A 22,085-nucleotide genomic window follows, 5' to 3' on the forward strand; every position below is an offset into this window, starting at 1 on the left:
ATGGTTCTGGAGGCAGTACAAGAGTTAGAATCAGAATCAGATTCTGGAAGTTAGGCAGTACAGAGTGGAAGTAGTGCAAGTAAGTGAAGTAAACAGGCTTGTACAACACGAGCCAGGTCTGCACAGAATCGATCACCACACAATGCATGCCGGATTGGATTGGTTTGATGCCGAAGGGTTTGCAAACAGAAAAACTTGTGCTCAGACACAACAGTTATTATTTATGTAATTTGACAATAAGGTCTGCTCAGCTGATTTACATACAGCAGTAATCCGATATGATTCTGATTTACATAAATCCATGTAAAATACAGTTGAAACACGAACTTTAATGTCACAGATCACCCGTACAGTATTTTCATAGATTAGGGACTGCGTACAAACTGATATCTGAATCTGATATAACATTTTAATACATCAGATTTTGATCTAACAGGATTAGTATTTCTGTGGCTTCCTGTACAGACTAAAAGCTGCTGCAAACTGTACAACTTGACCGGAACTTTTAGCCTCCACCCCCTGCTGCTGCCGCCTGCTCTCGATCGAGGTACAGTATATCTTGAATGAGTCTAACATGTTTTGAGTCAGCGTTGGTTTAAGGCTACAAAGGTGAAACTGAAAATGACTCTTGCCCGCAGCTGCAGTATGAGGCTTTAAACTTCATTAACCTCGACTAGTGCATAACACCCCAAACTCCCAACTGACTGTCAGAGGAAGAGCTGCATTGTGGGTAATGTAATTACCAACAAGATGAATGTGTGGAATGAAGAAGACAATCTTGTTTTACTGCACTGCATTAACACTACAATCTGTTACTTGTCTGCCTGTTACTTTCCTGCCTCTCGCTCAGCCTGTCTGCTTGTTACCTTCCTGTAGACGAGGCCCATGACGGCAGTCTTCAGTCTCATTCCCACAGAGAAACAATGAAACATGTAGTGATGATAGAGGAGAGACTGCAGGCAGGACAGCAAGAAAAGCAGTGAAGCAAACAGGAAACCTTTCCACATCTCAGCATTTTTGTCCCGCATGAAGCCCAGCAGCAAGCTGAAAACAAACAAAATCCACCAACAAATAATAAAACTATGGTAAACAACAACAAACAGCAACAAAGAGCTGAGTTACACATCAGTAAACATATTTGTGACCTGTATGACACTCACCTGAGTACCTGCGGCACTGCAAACATGAAGGTATCGTGCAGGAGGAGACACAGTGTCCCACGCAGGAAGTAAAGCCCAAAGCTTCGCCCTAGAGAACACAGGAGGAATAGGTCATAGCCCTGCCTCTTCCTGTTCTTCCTAAGCAACTGTGTTTTTTCTGTTGGCATGGCAGAATCACCAGACCAGGATGAGGCAAGTCCAGAAACAGCAGCCTCCTTCCTGCAAATAAAAAAAAAAAAAAAAACTTGTAATGAACAGGGGGGTTGACCTGGTATTATTGATGTACAGGTGGGTACACACATCTTGCTCATCTCCAGGAAGTGTTAAATTTAATCATCAGTTGTTTAACCAACAGCAGTGGGCCTGACAGACTCGTGTTAAAATTTCATGTTAAATATAAGTGAATCCCAATATTAAATGTCACGTGTCAGACCATAGCTGTTTGCTGTTCCAGAACTTCTCCAAATCCATCATGATCCGGTTTGATGAGTCCTGGTCCCGCAGAGGCCACAGGTGTGCAGCCTGTAGGGGGCACCGGTAACCTCGAACCACCAAACTGACAGAGGGTCAGAAATTAGTATTGAGTGGAACTGGTGTGACTAGTGAACATTATGGCTTTCAGCAGTTCAAATAGTCAAGCCTCACTAGTTAACTTGTTTTGTCAAAAGACATTCCAGCCGTTAAACTAGTAAACATACTGTCTTCGCCTCATTCAGCTACTAAACATTCTGAACTGCACTGCTTTACTAATAAGGCACTACCAGTGTAGCATCCAATACCTCTGTTAAGGCTTCAGTTGGCACTAATTTGAAAAATGATAGTACAAACATATAAACAAAAAAAATAGCACGAGTTTTGGTTCAAGTAGTACGACAAAATTCTAAAACTAGTGCTGACATACATCTGATAACAGTTATATGGAATAAATGCTCCAACAGCCTTTCCGTATTTGAGGCAATATCAGTCATGGTGGTAGTCGTAGTAGCAGTAGTAATGGTCTTAGTGGTAATAGTAATGAAACTAAATTAGATGGATCTTAAGTGCCATCTTCAAGGTCAGTAGAGTATGTTTCATCAAGTGAAGGATCTCAAACAATAACACAAATACACAGAGGATCAGAATGAGGGGGTGTTTCAGTCTCAGTGTTTCAGCTGTGATGTTTGTACCTGCTGAACCAGAAGAAAAAAAACTTGGAGAGAAATGAAGCATCTTCTTCTGGACACTGGTTCTAATGAGACAGAACCGGTGTTTAGAGAAAGAAACTCACATTTAATAAAACATATTTTAATAATAACAGAGAAAGGTTTCATGACAATAAGACATTTGTATGTGTTGCCTGGATGTACACGTGTGATACCTGAACATAGGTGTGTTTTTCAGAGAGTGGTCTGCCATCAGAAAAGCAGCTGAGGATGAGCTCAATGAGTTGGAGGGAAAAACAGATGAAGAAAACCACAAACCGAACAGCATCTGAAGAAAAACCCTGGAAGAGCAGAGAGCAGAGCTCAAAAAATCGTTTTTCTCTTTGTTCACATTTCAGCCAGCAGAAGAACAACAAAAATTTGACCAATTGATGGAAACAAATGTAACAAAGAAAAACCTATTAAAAGACACTCAAATTGTTGATAAAATAAAAGCTCAAGTATATTAATAAAATATGGGGAGGAGACAGCTGCTTCTATCAGTACTAAAACATTACAAACTTGAATGAAAAGGCAACGTGAATCTTGTAAAAACACATTTCATATTTGTCTTTCTGTTAAAACAGTAAATTACCTGAGGAAAAAAACCTTTAGTTTTTATAGTTTGAATATTACAGCTCTTTTAGAATTGCTAAAATGTTGTAAATAAAAGTATTGTTGGTTTCTGAACTAAAATACCAGCAGAACTAATTTCACTCTGTTAATGACAATGAAAAAAAAAATCCAATATGTTTTTAAAATCAGTTTTCAGTCTGTAGAGGAATAGCTGCTGTCATTTCCAGGAATTGTTGAATGTAATTTGCAGCTACATATGAACTGGTTTCTAAGAAGTTATTAAAATACAGAGACTCACACATACACGTGTATTTTCACACATCCTGAGGGAAGTAAATTTAGACTTGCCAGACAAACCTTGAATTTTACAGAGCTTTGAAATATTGCAGCTGAAAGAGAGAAACTGAGAAGCAGAATGAGACTGAAAAGTAGTTAAAGAAGGGGAGAAAGAGTTCAGTGCAGGTCAACAGAAACGAGACAAAGAAATATGAATGACAAGACAACAGACAAACAGAAATGGAGTTGATGTCCAACGGGGTCAAAAAATAAAACAAAGTGAGGCCTGAAACAACACAAGTGACATGAGTCAAACAGGAAACCGTCATCTTCATCCATTTTCCACCACATGTTTGAGACATGATGGCAAATTTAATCCTCCAGTGTGCTCTGGTGTCTCCTCTTCCTTAGGGAGTCAAGGAGGACTCTGATCTCATGTTGAACCATCTCACAAAACCAGTGTTGCTTGCAGATCACTGATGGTACAAAAATCCTGCAGGCCTCTCAGGAGTCACTCTGTTAATGATTAACGTTACAGGATATGACTTAATGTTGCAAAACACAACTAGTATGGGTCAGGTTTGGTGAAATGGTGCCCAAGACTGCAACTGAGGACTGGGACAGAGATTCAGTGCTGAATCCAGATGTTGTCCTTCTGGATCAGCTCTCTCTGAACCACCACAGTCCACATTACTGCCTACTTTGCAGGCCTCAGCTCAAGCTGGGGGGGTATCAGTAGCTCCACATCTATGGCACAAAATGGATGACATAAATGCAAACAGAAATCGAAATTAAGGACTTACTGAAATAAATAAATAAGCTTACTTAAAAAAGAACAAAAGAAGGCAAACTAAGAGCAGCTGGGAATCCAGGTAAAAAGAGTCCAAAAGAATAATCCAAGGATGTAGCAAACAGATGAACTGACAACACACACTAGCAGAGCAAAAGGCAAAAGGGGTAGGTAACAAGACACAGGAAACAATCGGGGCTGAGTAATCAAAACTGGAGGGAAAACAAAAATGAAATTAAAAACTAAATAAGACACAAGGGGCAAAAAACTGCAAAATACAACAGGAAACTAAAGAAACTCAAACTTCGAACAATGATACTGTCCAGGAGTCTGGTTCTTGTTAGTGCTGTAGATAGGCAGCCCAACTATAGCTGGTTACTGCTGAGCCTTCCTCACCTGAGAGATGGCATTGTTTGAAACTGAACATGTTTGAAACCAGCTGCAGAGATGTAACCCATAACAGAGAATAAATTATAATTAATGAAGTATTGATACCTGATCAATAATCTGCTCAATGTCACCCTTCAGAGGAACAAGGGAGCAAAGAACCAGAAGAGCCCAGAACAAGAAGAGGAGGAAGGATGAACGACTGCCCTTCATCCTCTCTACCTGCATTATAACAACAGCAAGAACCTGAAGAAGAGGAGGATGAAAAGGAAGAGGAGATGAGAAGAGAAGGAAAAGAGTAAACTGACTGATTGATTGGCTGATTGATTAATTGACTGACTGACTGTCTGACTGACTGACTGATTGACTGATTAGAAGGGGGGCAGAGGGAAGAGACAGGATAAGGAGGAGAGATGAGATTGAAGGGAAGAAGAGGTGGACAAAAGAGGAGAAGAGAGTAGGAGGAGGGTGGAGACAAGCAGAGGATTCATTGAATGTTAACTTGATCTGATGTAAAATACAGATGGACAATGTGAGAGCTTATCAGAAGTGAAGCCCAATCATCTGGACTGCCCCCTGGTGGCTGGCAGCAATATGCCCAATAAACCCCTCCCCCTCCGTGTTCACAGATGGGACATGGACCAAACTAAAACCTCAAAGTCTACGTCAGATAAACTGTGAAAGGTAATGAATGACAGCTGAACTCTGCTCACAGTTGTCAGTGTCTTGAGTTTGTTTACAAATGACCATCCTGAGGAACCACTGGTGGATCATGATAACCAGTGTCCTTCAGACACTGGTTATCATGGTTTTGTGTCTGATCCACCAGTGTCTGAAGGACCAGTGACATACCAGAGTGAGGCTCCGGATCAGTGGACCCATCAGGATCAATACGTGGCTCTGGATCTCTTCATTCTTCACCAGGAAGTAAAATATCTCCAGAAGACTAAATGAAGCCAGACTGAGACCCAGCAGCTGCGGAGTACATAAAGAACCAGAGAACAGGGTCATACCAGAGCAGGTTTAGACAAGAGACCATGTTCAAAACATCCTCAACATCATCTGGCAGATGTTAAACGACCTCAGCCTCCTCAGGAAATAAAAAGGGCCAGAGTCGCAGGAGTTCCTTCAGCGACAGACTGAGTCCACCACAATGTTCCACAAAGCGGAACAGGAAGTCATTCTTGCCTGTGGACATCAGACGTTACAAACCCTCAGAGTGTCAGACTGAGAGGCTTCAATCTCACTGTATGTGCTGCAGTGTTTAAATAAATACTGCTTCACCACATCCTTGTACTGCTGAACAAATGCTTTTTATATTTATTTTATGTTTATTTTTATATTTTAACTTAATTTTAACTTTAACTATTTTTATGATAATTCTTTGGCCTGTAGATTTCTAATCTTGGTTAGAACAACTGTAACGAACACAATTTCCCGCAGGGATCAATTAAAAATTTCAGATTTAGAAATAAATAAATAAATAAATCAGTAAAGGAAGAAACACCAGAGCAGATACTTAAGCAAAATAAGCAGTGAGACATCTCAGTCCTGAACCCAGACCTGGCATAGCCTCAACTCTGTTTCATTACCGTCTTGCTGCAGCAGAGCTTTGATAGTGGGATGACACCGCGTTTTGAACGTAGCTGTAGGTACAGCAGGTAAAGAGGAGAACAAGCCCACAGGTAAACACATGGGAACCACACCAGAACAGTGTGCTGGAAACACTGGGTCAGGTCTGGCCGGGAGGTGTACCAGGTCAGGTTCCAGTCCTGAAACAAGAAAACACCATCACACCTCATAATTAAAGACTGACATGAAAACACAAACAGGTGAGAGACATGCAGTCAGGTTTAAACAAATCTCTACACCTCCTTTACATTAAATACAAACATAAATGTGAATTTAACACTTTACTACTACACTCACATGAATGATTTCAAAAAAATTTAAAATCAGTTCATCTCATTTAATAAATAAATTGATGTTATGAAAGATTCCAACAGCTGTTTAGTGAGAAACTCACCCACAGAGGATCCAAACCACTAATACTGCACACATCTTCCATTTATACAACTCTTCCAAATCCACCGTCTTCTTTCTTTGTTTCTTTTTCTACTGTGTTATCCTTCAGTTTCTTCTTCTACTTCCTTCTTTTTCTTTTCTTATGTAAATGTACTGGACTTTCTGCTTCTGCTCAGAGTTCTTGTCAGATACAAACACTGTTGTAAGATGACACTCCCTCCCTCACAATCACACACACACACACACACGCACACATTCATATTCATTTAAACTTTACTGGCACTCCATCACATCTTGTCTTGACCTGACAAGAAAAAGAAAAAGCTTGCAACAGTAATTTTGTTTGACGTTTTCATTGAACTTCTAACTTTCATTCATGGAAATGTAAATATAATTCAGCATATTTTTCATTCACTTGCTTCAAAATCAGATGCAAAAGCTTCAGGAATTATACTGTGTCTCTAAATTCAACACAAGCCTGTGAGTCCTATTTCCTGGGACTCCTTCGGAGTTCGTTGACTTCAGGGAGATTTGTGGACTTCCAATGTTTAGGAACCAAAAGAGTAGGAACCATTAACGTCAATTTTATTTTCAAAAGATTTATCAATGAATGCCCATGTTTACTGAGAAAAAAATAGTTCACGCTCTTTCCTATCATTATTATTATTTGTTGAGGTTTCAATGCTGATTTTAGGTTTTGATATAAATTGTTACCCTAACCCAAACATTTAAATTAGAATTTAAATACACATGGCTTTTTCTAGTCACATCAACAGTTTTAGTACAGTGTCCATATTTGTGTGTATTTATTTAGAAAATAAATATCAGAAACAAACAATAATCAATATTGAAAATATGCAAGGGATAATGTCCAACAAGGTGTCGATTACCAAGGATTAATGGACATTCTGCAGGTAATCAAAATCAAGTATTTACCCAGACCTTGGTCTAAAATAATATTCACCATCATTTCATAATGTTAGGACACATAAAAATAATATCTAACATATCAGCTAGGGGTTCTAGCATCTGAAATATAAAAACAGAGCACCAACATAGACATCGAGTGCGTGTGTTGAATCCACTGTGACCAACTCAACACTATTCAACACCAGTAGGATACAATCTGTGTGTGTGTGTGTGTGTGCATCTTCCACATATGCACACACACACAGCCAGGTAGTTGGTGGAGCAGACTGCGGACTCTACAGGACCCTGCTGGACTTCATCCTGTCAGTGATCAATGTCAGTCTGAAAGTGAAACGTTTTTCTACTGTCATATTTCATTCATTTTAACTCTTCGACACGGTCAAGTTACTTAAAGCCTTTTTGCTTGATCCATTTTGCTTGATTTGTACTTTTGAGATGCTTGAACATCAGATTTTGTTTATTTTTATTTTCATTATACAAAAACGAAACAGAACATTTTACACATGATTACATTTCTCATATTAATAATTTTACATTCTTTAAGGTATAACATTAAATAAACTGTTTTTGTGCTGCTTTGAGTACATGTCAAAAAGGATAAGAAAAATGTCACAGAATCAGGTTGTACTTGTACTAAAGTCATGCATTACACAGATAAAATGAAAATACACACATTACACAGCAGCTGACATGAGGACAGGTAGCAATAAACACTACAGGTGTGTTCTGTGTTCTGCTCTAATGATCAGTTGTAATCATTAATTCAGTGCTTCTCAAATAGTGGGGCGCGCCGATGCCGGGGGGGGGCGCGTGTGACCCTGGGGAACATGCTTTTATTGCCGTATTAGAATAAAGTGTAATTGCACATCCACTACAGTAGTTGGCAGTGGCGCTCTCATTGTCAGAGTGTGCGCAGGGAGTATTAGCTCTGTGGTGTAGCGGGTTTTTTGCACCGAGCAGGCGATATGAAGTGCAGTAAACAAACCCTTAAGAGACAACATGAAGAAATTTTTAACAGGGATGAGAAGAAAGGCGGAGAGAGATGAAGATAATGAGACAAAAGTAACTCACCCGCAAGCTAAGACGAGGAAATATGACGAAGCATATGTAGCTTGGCTTCACTGTGACAGCAGTGGGAGACGACAGACCGGTGTGTTTACTGTGTCTAAACATGCTGGCAGCGGACAGCATGAAGCCAAATAAATTAAGTCGCCACTTGAAGACATTACATCCCAATCATGCTGATAAGCCGCTGGAGTTTTTTCAGCGAAAACGTGCCGAATATTGCCAACAATCATCCCGCTTTGTGAATGCTACTTCAGTAAACCAGCGAGCACTGTTAGCATCATATTATTACATATTATTAAATATTATTACATATTATTATTACTATTATTCATAGTCATGGCGGAGAGTTGGGGGGGGGGGCGCGAATTGTTTTCTTCTTGCTGGGGGGGGGGGGGGGCGCAACAGAAAATAATTGAGAAGCACTGCATTAATTGATGACATCAACGACAAAAACATTTGAGTTATACCTACTGGAGGTCTGTAGCCGATGGCCACCAACGATGGCCGGCCCCTTGAAGAACAACACATTTTTATTGGCTCCCCAGAGACCCTGTAGTACACAAACAAGTTTTCTTAATTCCTTCTTTCCTTCCTTCCTTTCTTCTTTCCTTACCTCACTTCCTTATAAGGAATTTCCTCTGTCTGACTGTCAATCACACCACTGGGCTCCACCGGCTTTTTCCTGTGCTCACACACAAACACTTTGGCTTTCAATAGTTGACTGAAAGAATTGAGTTGAGTTGAGGCAACCAGAACCTTTGCTGCAGTCGGAACAGCATATTCCTGAATGCTCAGTCTGCAGATGGATATGGAGCAAAATTAGCTTGGATATGTGAGAGCCTTTGGGTAGTATGATCGGATGCTTCAGGTCAATAGGCATTGCTAATTTGCCTGTTCGCACATGGTCTTCCAGCACTGGATCCAGTGGGCAGATTGAGCCAGTTGCTTTCACTTGCCTCCCATTTTCGAGGAGTGCTATCTCCTGCGAGAAGAAGCATCTCTGTTCAAAGAGGATGACGGACCTTTCTGCCTGTTTCATATCCTCAACAGACAGGTGCTGGCTACCAGATAACTTAAGCAGATTTGTTTTTTCTTTCTGGCCTTTTGCCAATGTCCAGCTGGAGTTTTGGACAGTGTTTGAGGATATTTTTCTTTCTTTTACCACTTTTGGGGGCAGTCATGGATCAGCGGTTAGGGTGTCGGACCCGTAACCGGTGGGTCGCTGGTTCGATTCCCCGTACCAGTGTCCATGGCTGAGGTACCCTTGAGCAAATTACCTAACCCCCACTGCTCCCCGGGCGCTGCACGCGGTCGCCCACTGCCCCGGGTTTGTTGTGTGTGTGTGCACGTCACTTGGGTGGGTTAAATGCAGAGCACGAATTTCGTTGGAGTGAGTTCCCTCCAATGACAAAATATGTCACTTTCTATCTTTCTATTAAGAGAAGTTCTCTAAATTTCAATATCCAAGCAACCCCTCTCTGTAGTCTGTTCCAGGAGGAGTAATATTCAGTCAGTTTGCTGGTTGGACCTTCATCACAAATGGTCACACTGTTCACAGATACTTCATTCTTTACCTCAGGATCATCTGGAGGAATTTGTACCAACCTTTTAGGAATCTACTTGGGACCTTTCAGCCATCTTGATTTTAAAAAGGGTTCAATATGCAGCCCAGGTGATGCTGCATCAGCTGTGTTGTCTTTAGAGCTCACATGCCTGCACTGTTTTTCCTGGGACAGGTCCCAGATCACTGAGAGTCTACTGGCCACAAAGGTATGGAATCTTTTTGTTCGATTATGGATATAACCAAGCACACAATCAACCTCCCGTTCCTATCTAAAATACTCGAAAGAGTGGTTGCAAATCAGTTGATTGATCACCTACACAGGTACAGTCTCTTTGAGATGTTTCAGTCTGGTTTTAGAGCCCATCACAGCACAGAAACAGCACTGGTTAAAGTCACAAATGACCTCCTCATGGCATCAGACCGGGGGCTTGTCTCCATACTTGTTTTGCTAGATCTCAGTGCTGCTTTCGACACTGTAGATCACAGCATTTTATTACACAGATTAGAACATGAGACTAGGATCACAGGGACTGCGCTATGCTGGTTCAAATCATATTTAACAGATAGATTTCACTTTGCTCAAGTTAATAATGTTTCCTCTTCATATATAAGGGTTAGCCTCGGTGTTCCACAAGGTTCAGTGCTTGGGCCGATCCTGTTCACCTTATACATGCTCCCTCTAGGAAATATTATTCAGAAACATGACATAAACTTTCATTGTTATGCTGATGACACTCAGCTGTACTTATCCTTAAAGCCTGAAGAAACAGAGCCGTTAGCCAGACTCCAGGCATGTCTTAAGGACATAAAGGACTGGATGACCTCCAATTTTTTATTATTAAACTCAGACAAAACTGAGATCATTATTCTAGGCCCCAAACACCTTAGAAATAGAATAGCTGATAATATACTCTCTCTGGACGGCATTACTTTGGCCTCCAGTACGACTGCAAGGAACCTCGGCGTTATCTTTGATCAAGACGTGTCATTTATTCATCACATTAAACAGACCTCTAAGACCGCCTTCTTTCACCTCCGTAATATCGCTAAGATTAGGAGCGTCCTCTCTCAGAGTGATGCTGAAAAACTTGTTCATGCTTTTGTTACTTCTAGGCTGGACTACTGCAACTCACTATTGTCAGGATGTCCAAATTATTCTATTAATAACCTGCAGCTGATCCAAAATGCAGCAGCTAGAGTTTTAACAGGAATCAGTAAAAGGGATCATATCTCCCCCATCTTAGCTTCTCTTCACTGGCTTCCGGTAAAATTCAGAATAGACTTTAAAATTCTCCTACTTACATATAAGGCCCTACATGGACTAGCCCCATCATACCTGCAGGATCTAATAGTCCCATATACTCCCAATAGATCACTCAGATCACAGAGTGCAGGTTTACTTACAGTTCCCAGAATTTATAAAAGTAGAACGGGAGGACGAGCCTTTAGCTATCAGGCACCCCTGCTGTGGAACCAGTTGCCAATCTGGGTTCGACAGGCAGACACCACCTCCACTTTTAAGACTAAACTTAAAACCTTTCTGTTTAATAAAGCATATAGTTAGCACCAAATAAAGTGTGTAGGGCTGGTAGGCACAGTTACACTCACCTCATGATATACAGCCACAGGTAGAATAGGTCTGACTAACTGTTAATCTTTAAATCTCTATCATAGCTAAGCTGCTATAGGCCTATGCTGCCGGGGGACACAAACATGATCCACCAAGCAGTTTCCCCTCCTCCTTCTCCTCTTCTATCCTCTCCCCTCATCAGATTAACATGCAGTTCATTATTTTATGTCACTAACTGTGTGTCCAGTGCTCCTCGTAGTCTTGTGTCTCTCCCTCCCTCTCTCTCTCTCTCTCTCTCTCTCTCTCTCTCTCTCTCTCTCTGTATCTTTCTGCAGGTATCTCTCCATCCAGATCTTCAAGTTGAACTGTAGCCGGCTCTATGACCAACCCAATGTGTATTGTTGACATCTGCCTGTCATTCCTCTATGTACCGACTATGGGCGGGGTGGTTCTCCCTACGGGCCGAAATCGAACTGATATGATAGTGATTCTCAACATCACATAAAAAAAGAATACATGAATGTTACAGCAGTTCATTATAATTTTCATTACTATAATTTTCTTATAACTTGTGAAATGTTAAAATCATATTGAGGTGGTAGCAAAAGTGAAACTAAACAGTTGAGATTTTGTTTTGCTTATCTTTTTAGTAATGTCATTTCTCATGTTGTTAATTGATTTCCTGCCTGTACAACATCCATTGCACATCTGCCCGTCCTGGGTGAGGGATCCCTCCTCTGTTGCTCACCCTGAGGTTTCTTCCATTTTTTCCTGTTAAAGGTTTTTCTGGGAGTTTTTCCTTAGTCGATGTGAGGGTCAAAGGGCAGAGGATGTTGCTGATGTTATGTTAAGCCCTTTGAGACAAACTGCTTGTAAAAATGGGCTATACAAATAAAGTTGACTTGACTTGACTTGACTTGACAGATATGCTGTCTGTCCAGAAAGTGGAATCTTTGAACTGTATTTGAAGCTCTCTTTTCAACATCCTGTCCACCTTTACAGCAACTGTTGCCGCTGCCAGCTCTAATCTGGGGATCATAATTTGCTTGAGCAGGGTGACTCTGGATTTCCACAAAATAAATGCAACATGGACTTCTCCTGCCCCATTTGTGAATCTGACATTGCTGACAGTGTTCTTGGGCTTTACACATCTGTTGACTTGAAATCTGTTAAGCTGATCCAACTCTGCCAACCATATTTGCCATCTCTTATATGCAGTCAAGACAGTGTTGGATAGTAAATGCTATGTAAATGGATGGGTAGTAAATGGTCCCCTCAATTCAGATGGTGCTGTGAAGTCTGGACCTGTGGTGGCGATGGCTAATCGAATAGCTGTTCGGCAGCTAAACGATCTTCTCATTTGGCAGTATAACCAGGACTTCTCTGAAAATGAATGTGAAGAGAAGAATGAACTGTCAGAAGAGGACAGAAGGTTTATGGAAATGATGAAAACTTCAGTTCTTCATTTAGATGGACACTACCATCTACCCTTGCCTTTCCGTAACAAGAAAACCAGCCAAACAACTATGAAATGGCAGAAGAGTGTGCCTTAAGCCTTCTAAAGAAGGAAGATATGCTATGGAGTACAAAACTTCATGGAAGAGATGTTCAGGAAAGGTTACGCTGAGAAAATCCCACCAAAACAACAAGACCGCAACGATGGACGGGTGTGGTATATACCTCATCACGGTGTTTACCATCGCCAGAAAGGTAAACTCAGAGTTGTGTTTGATTGTGCCTCATCATACAAAGGTGCATCCCTAAACAAAGTACTCCTCCAAGGTCCTGATCTGGTGAATACTTTGATTGGAGTTTTGCTCAGATTTCGCCAAGAGCAAGTCGCTTTCATGGCTGATATTGAGGCAATGTTTTATCAAGTGCATGTTCACAGTGAGCACAGAGACTTCCTACGATTTCTGTGGTGGCCTGGCGGAGACACTAACAAAGCCTTGGAAGTATACAGTATACAGGTTCATCTCTTTGGAACAGTTTCGTTACCAAGTATCCATTAGGATTCCTTGCCCCACTCATTCTCAAGGCCAAACAAAAAGGGGCAGTCGTGGATCAGCGGTTAGGGTGTCGGACCCGTAACCGGTGGATCGGTGGTTCGATTCCCTGTACCGGTGTCCATGGCGGAGGTACCCTTGAGCAAGGTACCTAACCCCCACTGCTCCCCGGGTGCTGCACGCGGTCACCCACTGCCCCGGGTTTGCTGTGTGTGTGTGCACGTCACTTGGGTGGGTTAAATGCAGAGCACGAATTTCATTGGAGTGAGTTCCCTCCAATGACAAAATATGTCACTTTCTACTTTCTAAAAAAATATTCCAAGAGCTCTGCAAATTGAAATGTGGATGGGATGATGCTATTCCAGATAAACTTGGTGGGATTTTCTCAGCGTAACCTTTCCTGAACATCTCTTCCATGAAGTTTTGTACTCCATAGCATATCTTCCTTCTTTAGAAGGCTTAAGGCACACTCTTCTGCCATTTCATAGTTGTTTGGCTGGTTTTCTTGTTACGGAAAGGCAAGGGTAGATGGTAGTGTCCATCTAAATGAAGAACTGAAGTTTTCATCATTTCCATAAACCTTCTGTCCTCTTCTGACAGTTCATTCTTCTCTTCACATTCATTTTCAGAGAAGTCCTGGTTATACTGCCAAATGAGAAGATCGTTTAGCTGCCGAACAGCTATTCGATTAGCCATCGCCACCACAGGTCCAGACTTCACAGCACCATCTGAATTGAGGGGACCATTTACTACCCATCCATTTACATAGCATTTACTACCCAACACTGTCTTGACTGCATATGGACCATCTCCTTGACTGCTGATTATGCCCCATGCTCCATCGCTTTAGGTACATCAACTCCAATAAGTAGCTCAACATCAGCATCAATTTCATTCAGCTGTACATTACTCAAGTAGGGCCATCTCTCCAGGTCCTTTGAGGTAGGTATTTTACTTTGCGTGTACACTTTTGGTAAGTTGAGATAAGAGCTACCTGACAAATTTCCAACTTCCAAACCTGTAAGTTCATAACTCCTCACTGGTCTTTCCTGTCCCATAGTTTTCAAGATAACTGTCGTTTTCCATGCTTTGGGGTTCAGTTGCCTCATCAGGTTTTCTGTGCAGAATGATGCAGAGCTGCCAGGGTCCAGGAATGCATAGGTTGAGATGAATCTGTCTCCTTTATTGACCTTTACTCAAACTAGCACAATGGCTAATGCACAGTCTTTACCGGCCCCAGTTATTTCTCCAGCCAAAACCAAAGCACTGCTGACAGATGCTTCGTTTGTTCCAGAGAGGGCAGTCTTTAGCTGAGGACCTTGTATTGGTGCTTCTGTGCTGTCGATATGCAGTATTGTTGGATGATTCCAGTTACATTTTTGACATGTATGCCTTCGTTTGCAGTTTTTGCTCAAATGTCTCCTGATTAAACATCCAAAACAGTGACCATTTGTTTTGAGAAAATCCACCTTTTCCTTGTGTGAGTGGGCTTTGAATTGTGAGCAATCAGTCAGTACATGCTTTCCTTTACAAAAGGCACATGAAGAAAATGCAGGACTGCCGTCTAGTGGACATTGTTTGAAGCTGCAGGGCTGTATGGAATCTGAGGGCAATAAAGCATTGCTTCTCACGTTAGTGGCCACAATTGTTTTTTATTAGAGAGTTGGTGGTCTTGAATGTCACCAAACAATGGGTCCATGCGTATTTTTGCATGCCTTTCCATAAATTCCACCAGGTGCTGGAATCTAGCTCTCCTGTTGGTTCTCTGAAGAACATCATAAGTCGTCACTCGCCATCTTTCACGCAGTTCATAGGGAAGCTTGGATATGATTGATCTTATATTGGAGGGAATATCAAGTTCATCCATGTGATGCAAATCCTGCATAGCATTGCAGCATCCTCTTAAATACAATGCAGGCATGAAGAGCCTTTCCATCATCAGCCTTTATGGATGTCCAATTTAATGTCTTTTCCAAATAAGCATTTGAAATCTTGATTTCATCTCCATAATACTCCTTTAACAATCGTTTAGCTTCCTTGTAACCTCTTTGTGAATCCATATGAAGACAGCTTCGAACGAGACTTCTGGGCTGGCCTGAGGTGTACTGCTCTAGAAAGTAGAGCCTATCCTGGCTGCTGCTTGTTTTGTCTTCAATTAAGTGCTTAAATGCTTGAATAAATGATTTGTATGCCAGTGGATCTCTGTCAAATACTGGTACCTCCATTGATGGCAGCATGGCTAATTTTTGTTGCATAATTATGAGTTCAGCAATGCCATTATGTTGTCTTTGTGTGAAGTTGTCATGTTGGTCTGAACTGTGGACTGAATCCGCCATACTGTGCAATCTGGGTGGCTCATAATGTTTCATTGGTTGTGGGTGGACTGGCTGCTGGAAATGGTTTACATCTGAAGGAGGGTTTTGAAATTGCATGTTTTCCACAGTTTTCTGAAGAGGTGTTTTAGGCACTGCACCCATATTCATAAACTCAACAGATGAGACACCAGGATTCATAAAGTCAATATTCTTGCGTTTACTTGCTTCCAAATATGAATTCATTCCATCTTCTTGAGTTACGCTGTCCATTTCAGTGGTTTGCAGTGCTTTTACTTTGGCAGACTGATGCTGCAATTTCTGCTTTGAGCTCCAATGTTTCCATATCTGTGCTTAACTTTGCTTCTTGCAGCATCAGTGCATATTTGTCCTTTAAAGCAGCAGCTTTGGCCAACAGGGCAGCGTGTTCAGCAGCTGCTTTTCTGCATGCTGAAGAGGCTGAGGATGAAGCTTTAGATCCTTGTGATTTTTTCGAGACATTAGAAATGCTATCATGAGGGTCAATCTTTGACTGTGCAATTTGTTCTCTTTTCCACATTTCAACCTCTTTCAGCCAGTATTCAAAATTCATCATCCTGGGTTCATACCATTCAACGTGATCCTCCTCTTTCTCCTCCTCTGATAAAAGCATTTGCACTGATTTCTGAACAGAATTTAATTCACCCACAGCTCCATGAAATTCTTTCAGACATCTAACATGATCAATACTTCCAGCATCTGTAAGCAAAGCTTTAACGTCATTCATTTTCCGCGTGCACGCGCCCAACCTGCCTTTGCGGAACGCTTTGAGAGTTTTTAACATTTTTTTTAACCATTTTTAATTTATCTTTTCCAAAATAATCTATTTTAATTCACAGAAAACTTTTAATGCGATTTATTTACACTCCTCAGTCTAGCTGATTTCGCCACTTCTTCATTCAATTGCTCATCAAACATTTCCGTGTTTCCGCTCGTAGCGTCAGTTCATTCATTAGTTTGTCATACTCACAAGCGGTCCCGATCCTCTCGGTGTTCATTGTGTGGCGTCGTTGTTGTAGCGGAGTTTTTTGACTTAATGTTGCGGCCTCTGAATGAGAGCCGCCTCTGAGCTGGTCAACAAAAAACAAAAGGCAGCTGCGGGTCCATGAATTAACTTAAAGATTTATAAACTGAAATTACAAACCCTTTTGGTTTATTTCTATGGAAAAAAACGGTAAACACAAAATCACTCTCCACAGTCTGCCTTTGCAATCAAAAAACTGTTCCACTTCCCTGTCTGACCAGCGTCTCCCAGGTGTCACTGATTGACGCACTAGATACCTGCACGTAGCCGTTCTCAGGAGAGGAGGGTGAGGGGCGTGGCATCATAACACAAGACATCACAAGGAACAAAGTGAAAACTGTAATTCATCTTAAATATAAAGATAATATGGCCCCAGCAAGAGGCGAACCGTCTGTTGTTGCAAGATGCCCTAAGAATTTGCTACACTTTAACCAGCAATAAACAGTATTTCTGATCTTCATCATTTCATAGATTGTCTTTCATCCTGGTTTCTTGAGATCATTTTATATTTAAAATCTAAAAGTGTTTTGTAGATTTGAAGATCAGATTTGTAGATCTACTTCCTGATTTTCCTCTGAGTCAAACTGCTGCACATCACTGTGGTTGTCTTGATCTGCTGGATGGGAAATAAAAAGTGACAAAGATAAATATCAATAAAATAACTGTCACTACAATGTTTGTTATGTTTGCTTTAGTATAAAATTGATTGAATATAACATTTTCAGTGCTAGTTTAATTTAGTTTAAATTCAAGATATTTTTAATATTGGTAATATTGTTTTAAATGTTTAAATTATAAATTGTTTGTGATATAAACTTTACATTTCATCTTACAAATAATGGACTAACACCATGTTTTCTAATGTTATGTAAAAACAGAAAATTTGTTCTTTAAGAGTATAAAGAACATGTACATTTTATCTCAACAGCTTATAGCGTTATTGTTGCCTATTAATATTGCACATGATTCACATTAAAGGGTTTCTTCACCATGCAGCATCAGAGCAGAGATTTGAGGTTTGAGGTATGGGGGGGCCAGCATCGACGGATGTCCTGACGAACCTGCAGGTAAAACTGATGCCTGACAGAGAAGACACACCTCAGTTGCTTTTATTAATCTCATTCATTTGTAAACAAAAAATAAAGACAAAATATTAACATAATTGAATAAAAGCAAAAATTCTAATAAAACTAATAAAACCACTGAAAAACTACTGTGTAGTTTCCTCTTTCAGTTTGGATGGATTCTTGACATAGAATCTGACACCAAAGTGGAAAATATATGGTAGCCCAACTACAAAATAACAGAACAGTGAGAAAAATATTGTTTAATCAAATTATTTTTTTGTCTTTTTCATTCTGCATGAAATGGCATCAAAATTAAGAAAAACAAAATTATTTTTTGTTGGTCCAAAAAAATTCACATTATTGAAGTCTTTAAAGTTATAGGAGGAATTTCTAATTTTACTCTAAAATGTACTTAATATATTCAATTAACGAGAAAAATAATATTGGGAATTTAACAGCCTAAAACCTGCAACAGAAATAAACTTGTTGATGCAATTACTGTTTTTGTTTTACTGTTTGAAAATTTTGTCTCAGTCAGTTTGCTTGGGATCAGTGAAACTTACTGAGGTCTCAATGTTGTGACAGAGTTTTTGAAGGATCCAGCCAGTACTGTTAAAACGGCAAATACAGTTAAAACAAATGAAATTACACTTGACAACAAATGTCATATAACAGTCACAATCACTCTCCATTGCCAATAATGATAATAATGACAATGATGATGAGAGTAATTATAACATCATTATCAACAGTAATGTTCTGCGTTCAGTGATGTTGATTGTAGTAATAAATAGAACTTTGATTAGATATCGTGTGACACACAAATAAAAACAGATTTTCATCATTGAAAAAAGCAAACTGTGTGTACTGACAGCAGTTTTCTGACGTGCTCCTGAGCCCATGTAATAACTTCCTGTATACGGTCAGGGTGCTGAACTTTGGCCTGTCCTGACAGACCCAGTCTGAATCCTTTCACCTGTTACCACTAAACCAGTTCACCTGGGGGCTGGTCCAAACTACACACCTATCCCAGTCTCTTGTTGCTGCCATCACATGTAGAATAAGCTGATCTTTGCAAAAATCATTGAAGCTGATGAGGTTGAACATTAACTTGTTGTCTTTGTTCAGTTTTGAACGTGTCAGAAAGGACGGGCAGATCTTCTCAAAGGGTTTTATTTTTGTTGGGCACAGCATCCAAACATTTTTACACACAGGTTTGTGATGAAAATTACATGTCAGGAATGTGTCCTCAGCCCACACCACAAGACAAAAACTGGTGGGCCTCAATGATGGGACATTGTGGAGAGACAAAGAGATAACAGTTGATTCCAGGAAGGCCCACGCTGACCACCACCAAACAATTCCTCTATGAAGTCAGAAACACCAAGGTTCTGGAGGTACTCTGAGTTCATCACACAACAGCTTCTCCTCCCCCACCGTCCCGCCCACCCTCTACAGAGGAGGATGTCCTGACCCACAACAACACTGACTGCTATGGAAACTATAACAATTCAGATTACATGTGCATCATTTGGACCTGGCCTTTAGGCTAAAAAAGGTCCCTCCCACAGACTCTGCTTTCTGGAAGAAGGTACTTTCCCCACCCTTTGAAACTTGTGAACACCCACCAACCACCATAAAGTCTCTCTTATTGTGTATACAGTATATGTAGACTTAATGTTTTCATTCTCATCGTCTGCTGTTTATTATCACAGAATCTCAAACTGAAGAATTCAACTTCAACCAGATTCACGTGAGAAAATACCTGCTGCAAGATGGCCGCAGCCTTCGAAGATTTCTGAGAATAGAAAAGTTTTCAATTCATCATCTTGTTCACACCACAGAACATCACTCAGTGTTTGGACAAGTGACACCACAAGACAAAGAAATAAAAGAAATAGATCATCAATACTGTTTAATGTACTGTATATATGAAAAATAATAAATATGAATGTGGAATAATGTGTAAAAGAAAAATAAAGGAAAGAGCAAAACAGCAGAAAAGAAGATGAATGACAGAAAAGATCAAAATTGAAAAAATAAGGTAGGAACAGGAAGTCCTTGCTTACCTTGATGCCTCTCTCGGCTGTTAGTGTGATTTTTCTCATCCAATAGGAGGATATCTACATAAAACTCTTCTTGGACACAGCAGAAACACGTCATAGTTACTTAAGAGAAAAGAAGTTAGTGAAAAAAGTCAGCTGAAATTCTGCTAAAAAATAAAAACACTTTAAAGGACAGTTTTTGAGTCAATTGTCTAGATGAAACCAAAATCTACCACATGAAAGTATCAGGAACCTTCAGGTGGATCTTCTTTAGCACCGTAGCACTTGGTCCCTAAAGGAATGCTGTCTCGTTTCACTGTTCAGTGTACTGCAGTATAGAGCAGAAATGACAGTGAAAAAACAGTTAGCTTGACTTGACTAGCAACAGATTTATTGAGAGAGCCTGAATTGATCATTCAGCACCAGCCAGTCTCCCAGCCAGAGGGTTCCAGGTTCAAATCCCAGTCTGTGTGGAGTTTGCATGTTCTCCCTCGGCCTGCATGGGTTTTCTCCGGATTCCTCCCACAATACCAAAAACATGCACATTAGGTTAACTGGCTGCTCTACTTTGCCCCGAGGTGTGAATGTCTGTGTGTGTGTGTGTGTGTGTGTGTGTGTGCGTGGCAGACAACCATCTGTCTTTGCCAGCGACCAGTTGTGGACCAGTCCACCTTTCGCTCATAGTCAGCTGGAATAGGTTGCCCATGACCTGATGGATAAAGCAGGTGTAGAAGACGGATAGATGGTTGATGGTTGTATAGCTGACAAAAAGTCAGTACAGTTATAAAGTCAGTACAGGACGTTATAAGTACACAGCTTCCCTCACTTCAGAAAAACAACCTGAAAATATGAAAATGGGAAAGACATGACACATGCCTATTTAATCACATGATCATTCAACTGAACACTAAAGAGTAACTGTGCATCATGGGAAATGTAACCAGCTGTGTTTCGTCCTCACCTGCTGCTGCAGATCCACTTTATTCTCACAACTTCCTCTTCTCTTCCTTATTCTTCTTTTTCTTCTTCTTTTCACCCCACAACTCTCTCTCTCTTTTGATGCTTTGTTGCTCTGTTGCCATGGAGGCGTCCTCCTCAGCCCCTCCCCCTGACACGCACAAACACATGTTCACACACTCACGCTCTCATTAGACAGAGTCGAGGATTAGCTTGAAATGCTAATCCAAAGTGAATGCAGCATAAATAGAAAAGCTTCTTTCATGTCTTTAATGTAATTAATAAAGTTCAGTCAATTAAATTAAACTTCCTGATTAAAAGTCAAGAAAAACAGTCAGCAGTAAATTGATGCATTTACTGTTTATTGTTTTGACTTCTCACATACACACACACACACACACACACACAAACAAACATACACACCATCTAATCATTTTTAAATATTAAAGTTTTGTCTTACGAAAAAGTGATTTCTTTACTTCAGTTTTTAACTGACTGTTTTTACAGTGTTACAGCTTGTTTTGATTAACTAATGGAAGGTTTTACAGGGCAGGATTAAAAACGTGTGTGTATTCAGTCTGCTGCTTGCTGTTTGTTTACTTTGATTTTTTTTTTCAGTTGTTATCAGGCTGATTGTTTAAATATGGTCAGTACTATTTTACTGGTTTTCCTGGATGTGTATCAGTTAATATCACTTTATTGTCTTTTGTATGTTGTGTTAGATTTTATGTAAAAGTTTGAAACTCACTGCTGAGGGAAGCTTTTCTGGGAAGTGGTTCAGATGAGGGTTGAGTTTGGATCCGGACCTTGAGACGGAGTCGATGGAGCTGACGGCACCAGAGGAGGCGAGCTGGCGAGGTGAAGCTGAGCAGGAACCGACTGAGTACCAACCAGCCACAGGCGGACGAGGAAAGGAGGCGATATTCGTAGTCGGGGCCAGAAGGCTGATGGATTTACCGGGGTAGAGACGAGAAGCAAAGGTCGAAAGCAAGACAGGTTGAAACCAAGTAAGCAGTCCGGGAATAAGTGTTGGAGAGTCAGGCACGAGAGTGAGGACATTCTGGCAAAGAGTGAGATGAGTGAAGCTGCATATATACTGGCTTGATTG

General features: G+C 40.6%; 1 protein-coding gene across 7 annotated transcripts in view; it reads right to left on the minus strand.

Annotated features, from left to right (window-relative positions):
* The window catches only part of LOC124051402 (multidrug resistance-associated protein 1-like), a 40,466-nt gene extending 18,405 nt beyond the window's left edge, over positions 1-22,061 (minus strand). The window contains exons 1-15 of one of the 7 annotated variants that reach the window (XM_046374733.1): positions 21,726-22,061; positions 20,982-21,128; positions 20,045-20,143; positions 18,539-18,584; positions 16,855-17,988; positions 8,865-8,943; positions 6,397-7,646; positions 5,963-6,142; positions 5,223-5,345; positions 4,479-4,616; positions 2,518-2,643; positions 2,327-2,388; positions 1,594-1,716; positions 1,161-1,379; positions 867-1,044 (exon numbers count right to left, since the gene is read on the minus strand). In XM_046374733.1, coding sequence (XP_046230689.1) covers positions 867-1,044; positions 1,161-1,379; positions 1,594-1,716; positions 2,327-2,388; positions 2,518-2,643; positions 4,479-4,616; positions 5,223-5,345; positions 5,963-6,142; positions 6,397-6,438 — 1,191 coding nt within the window. In that variant the 5' untranslated portion in view covers positions 6,439-7,646; positions 8,865-8,943; positions 16,855-17,988; ... (2 more) ...; positions 20,982-21,128; positions 21,726-22,061. Of the gene's footprint in view, positions 1-866; positions 1,045-1,160; positions 1,380-1,593; positions 1,717-2,326; positions 2,389-2,517; positions 2,644-4,478; positions 4,617-5,222; positions 5,346-5,962; positions 6,143-6,396; positions 7,647-8,860; positions 8,944-16,854; positions 18,212-18,538; positions 18,585-20,044; positions 21,129-21,725 lie in introns of those variants that run through there. The other 6 variants (XM_046374737.1, XM_046374736.1, XM_046374739.1 and 3 more) reach the window with 6 other exon arrangements.
* Positions 22,062-22,085: the final 24 nt, after the last annotated feature.

The sequence above is a fragment of the Scatophagus argus genome, chromosome 20 (genome assembly GCF_020382885.2).
Source record: "Scatophagus argus isolate fScaArg1 chromosome 20, fScaArg1.pri, whole genome shotgun sequence".
Lineage (NCBI taxonomy): Eukaryota > Metazoa > Chordata > Actinopteri > Scatophagidae > Scatophagus > Scatophagus argus.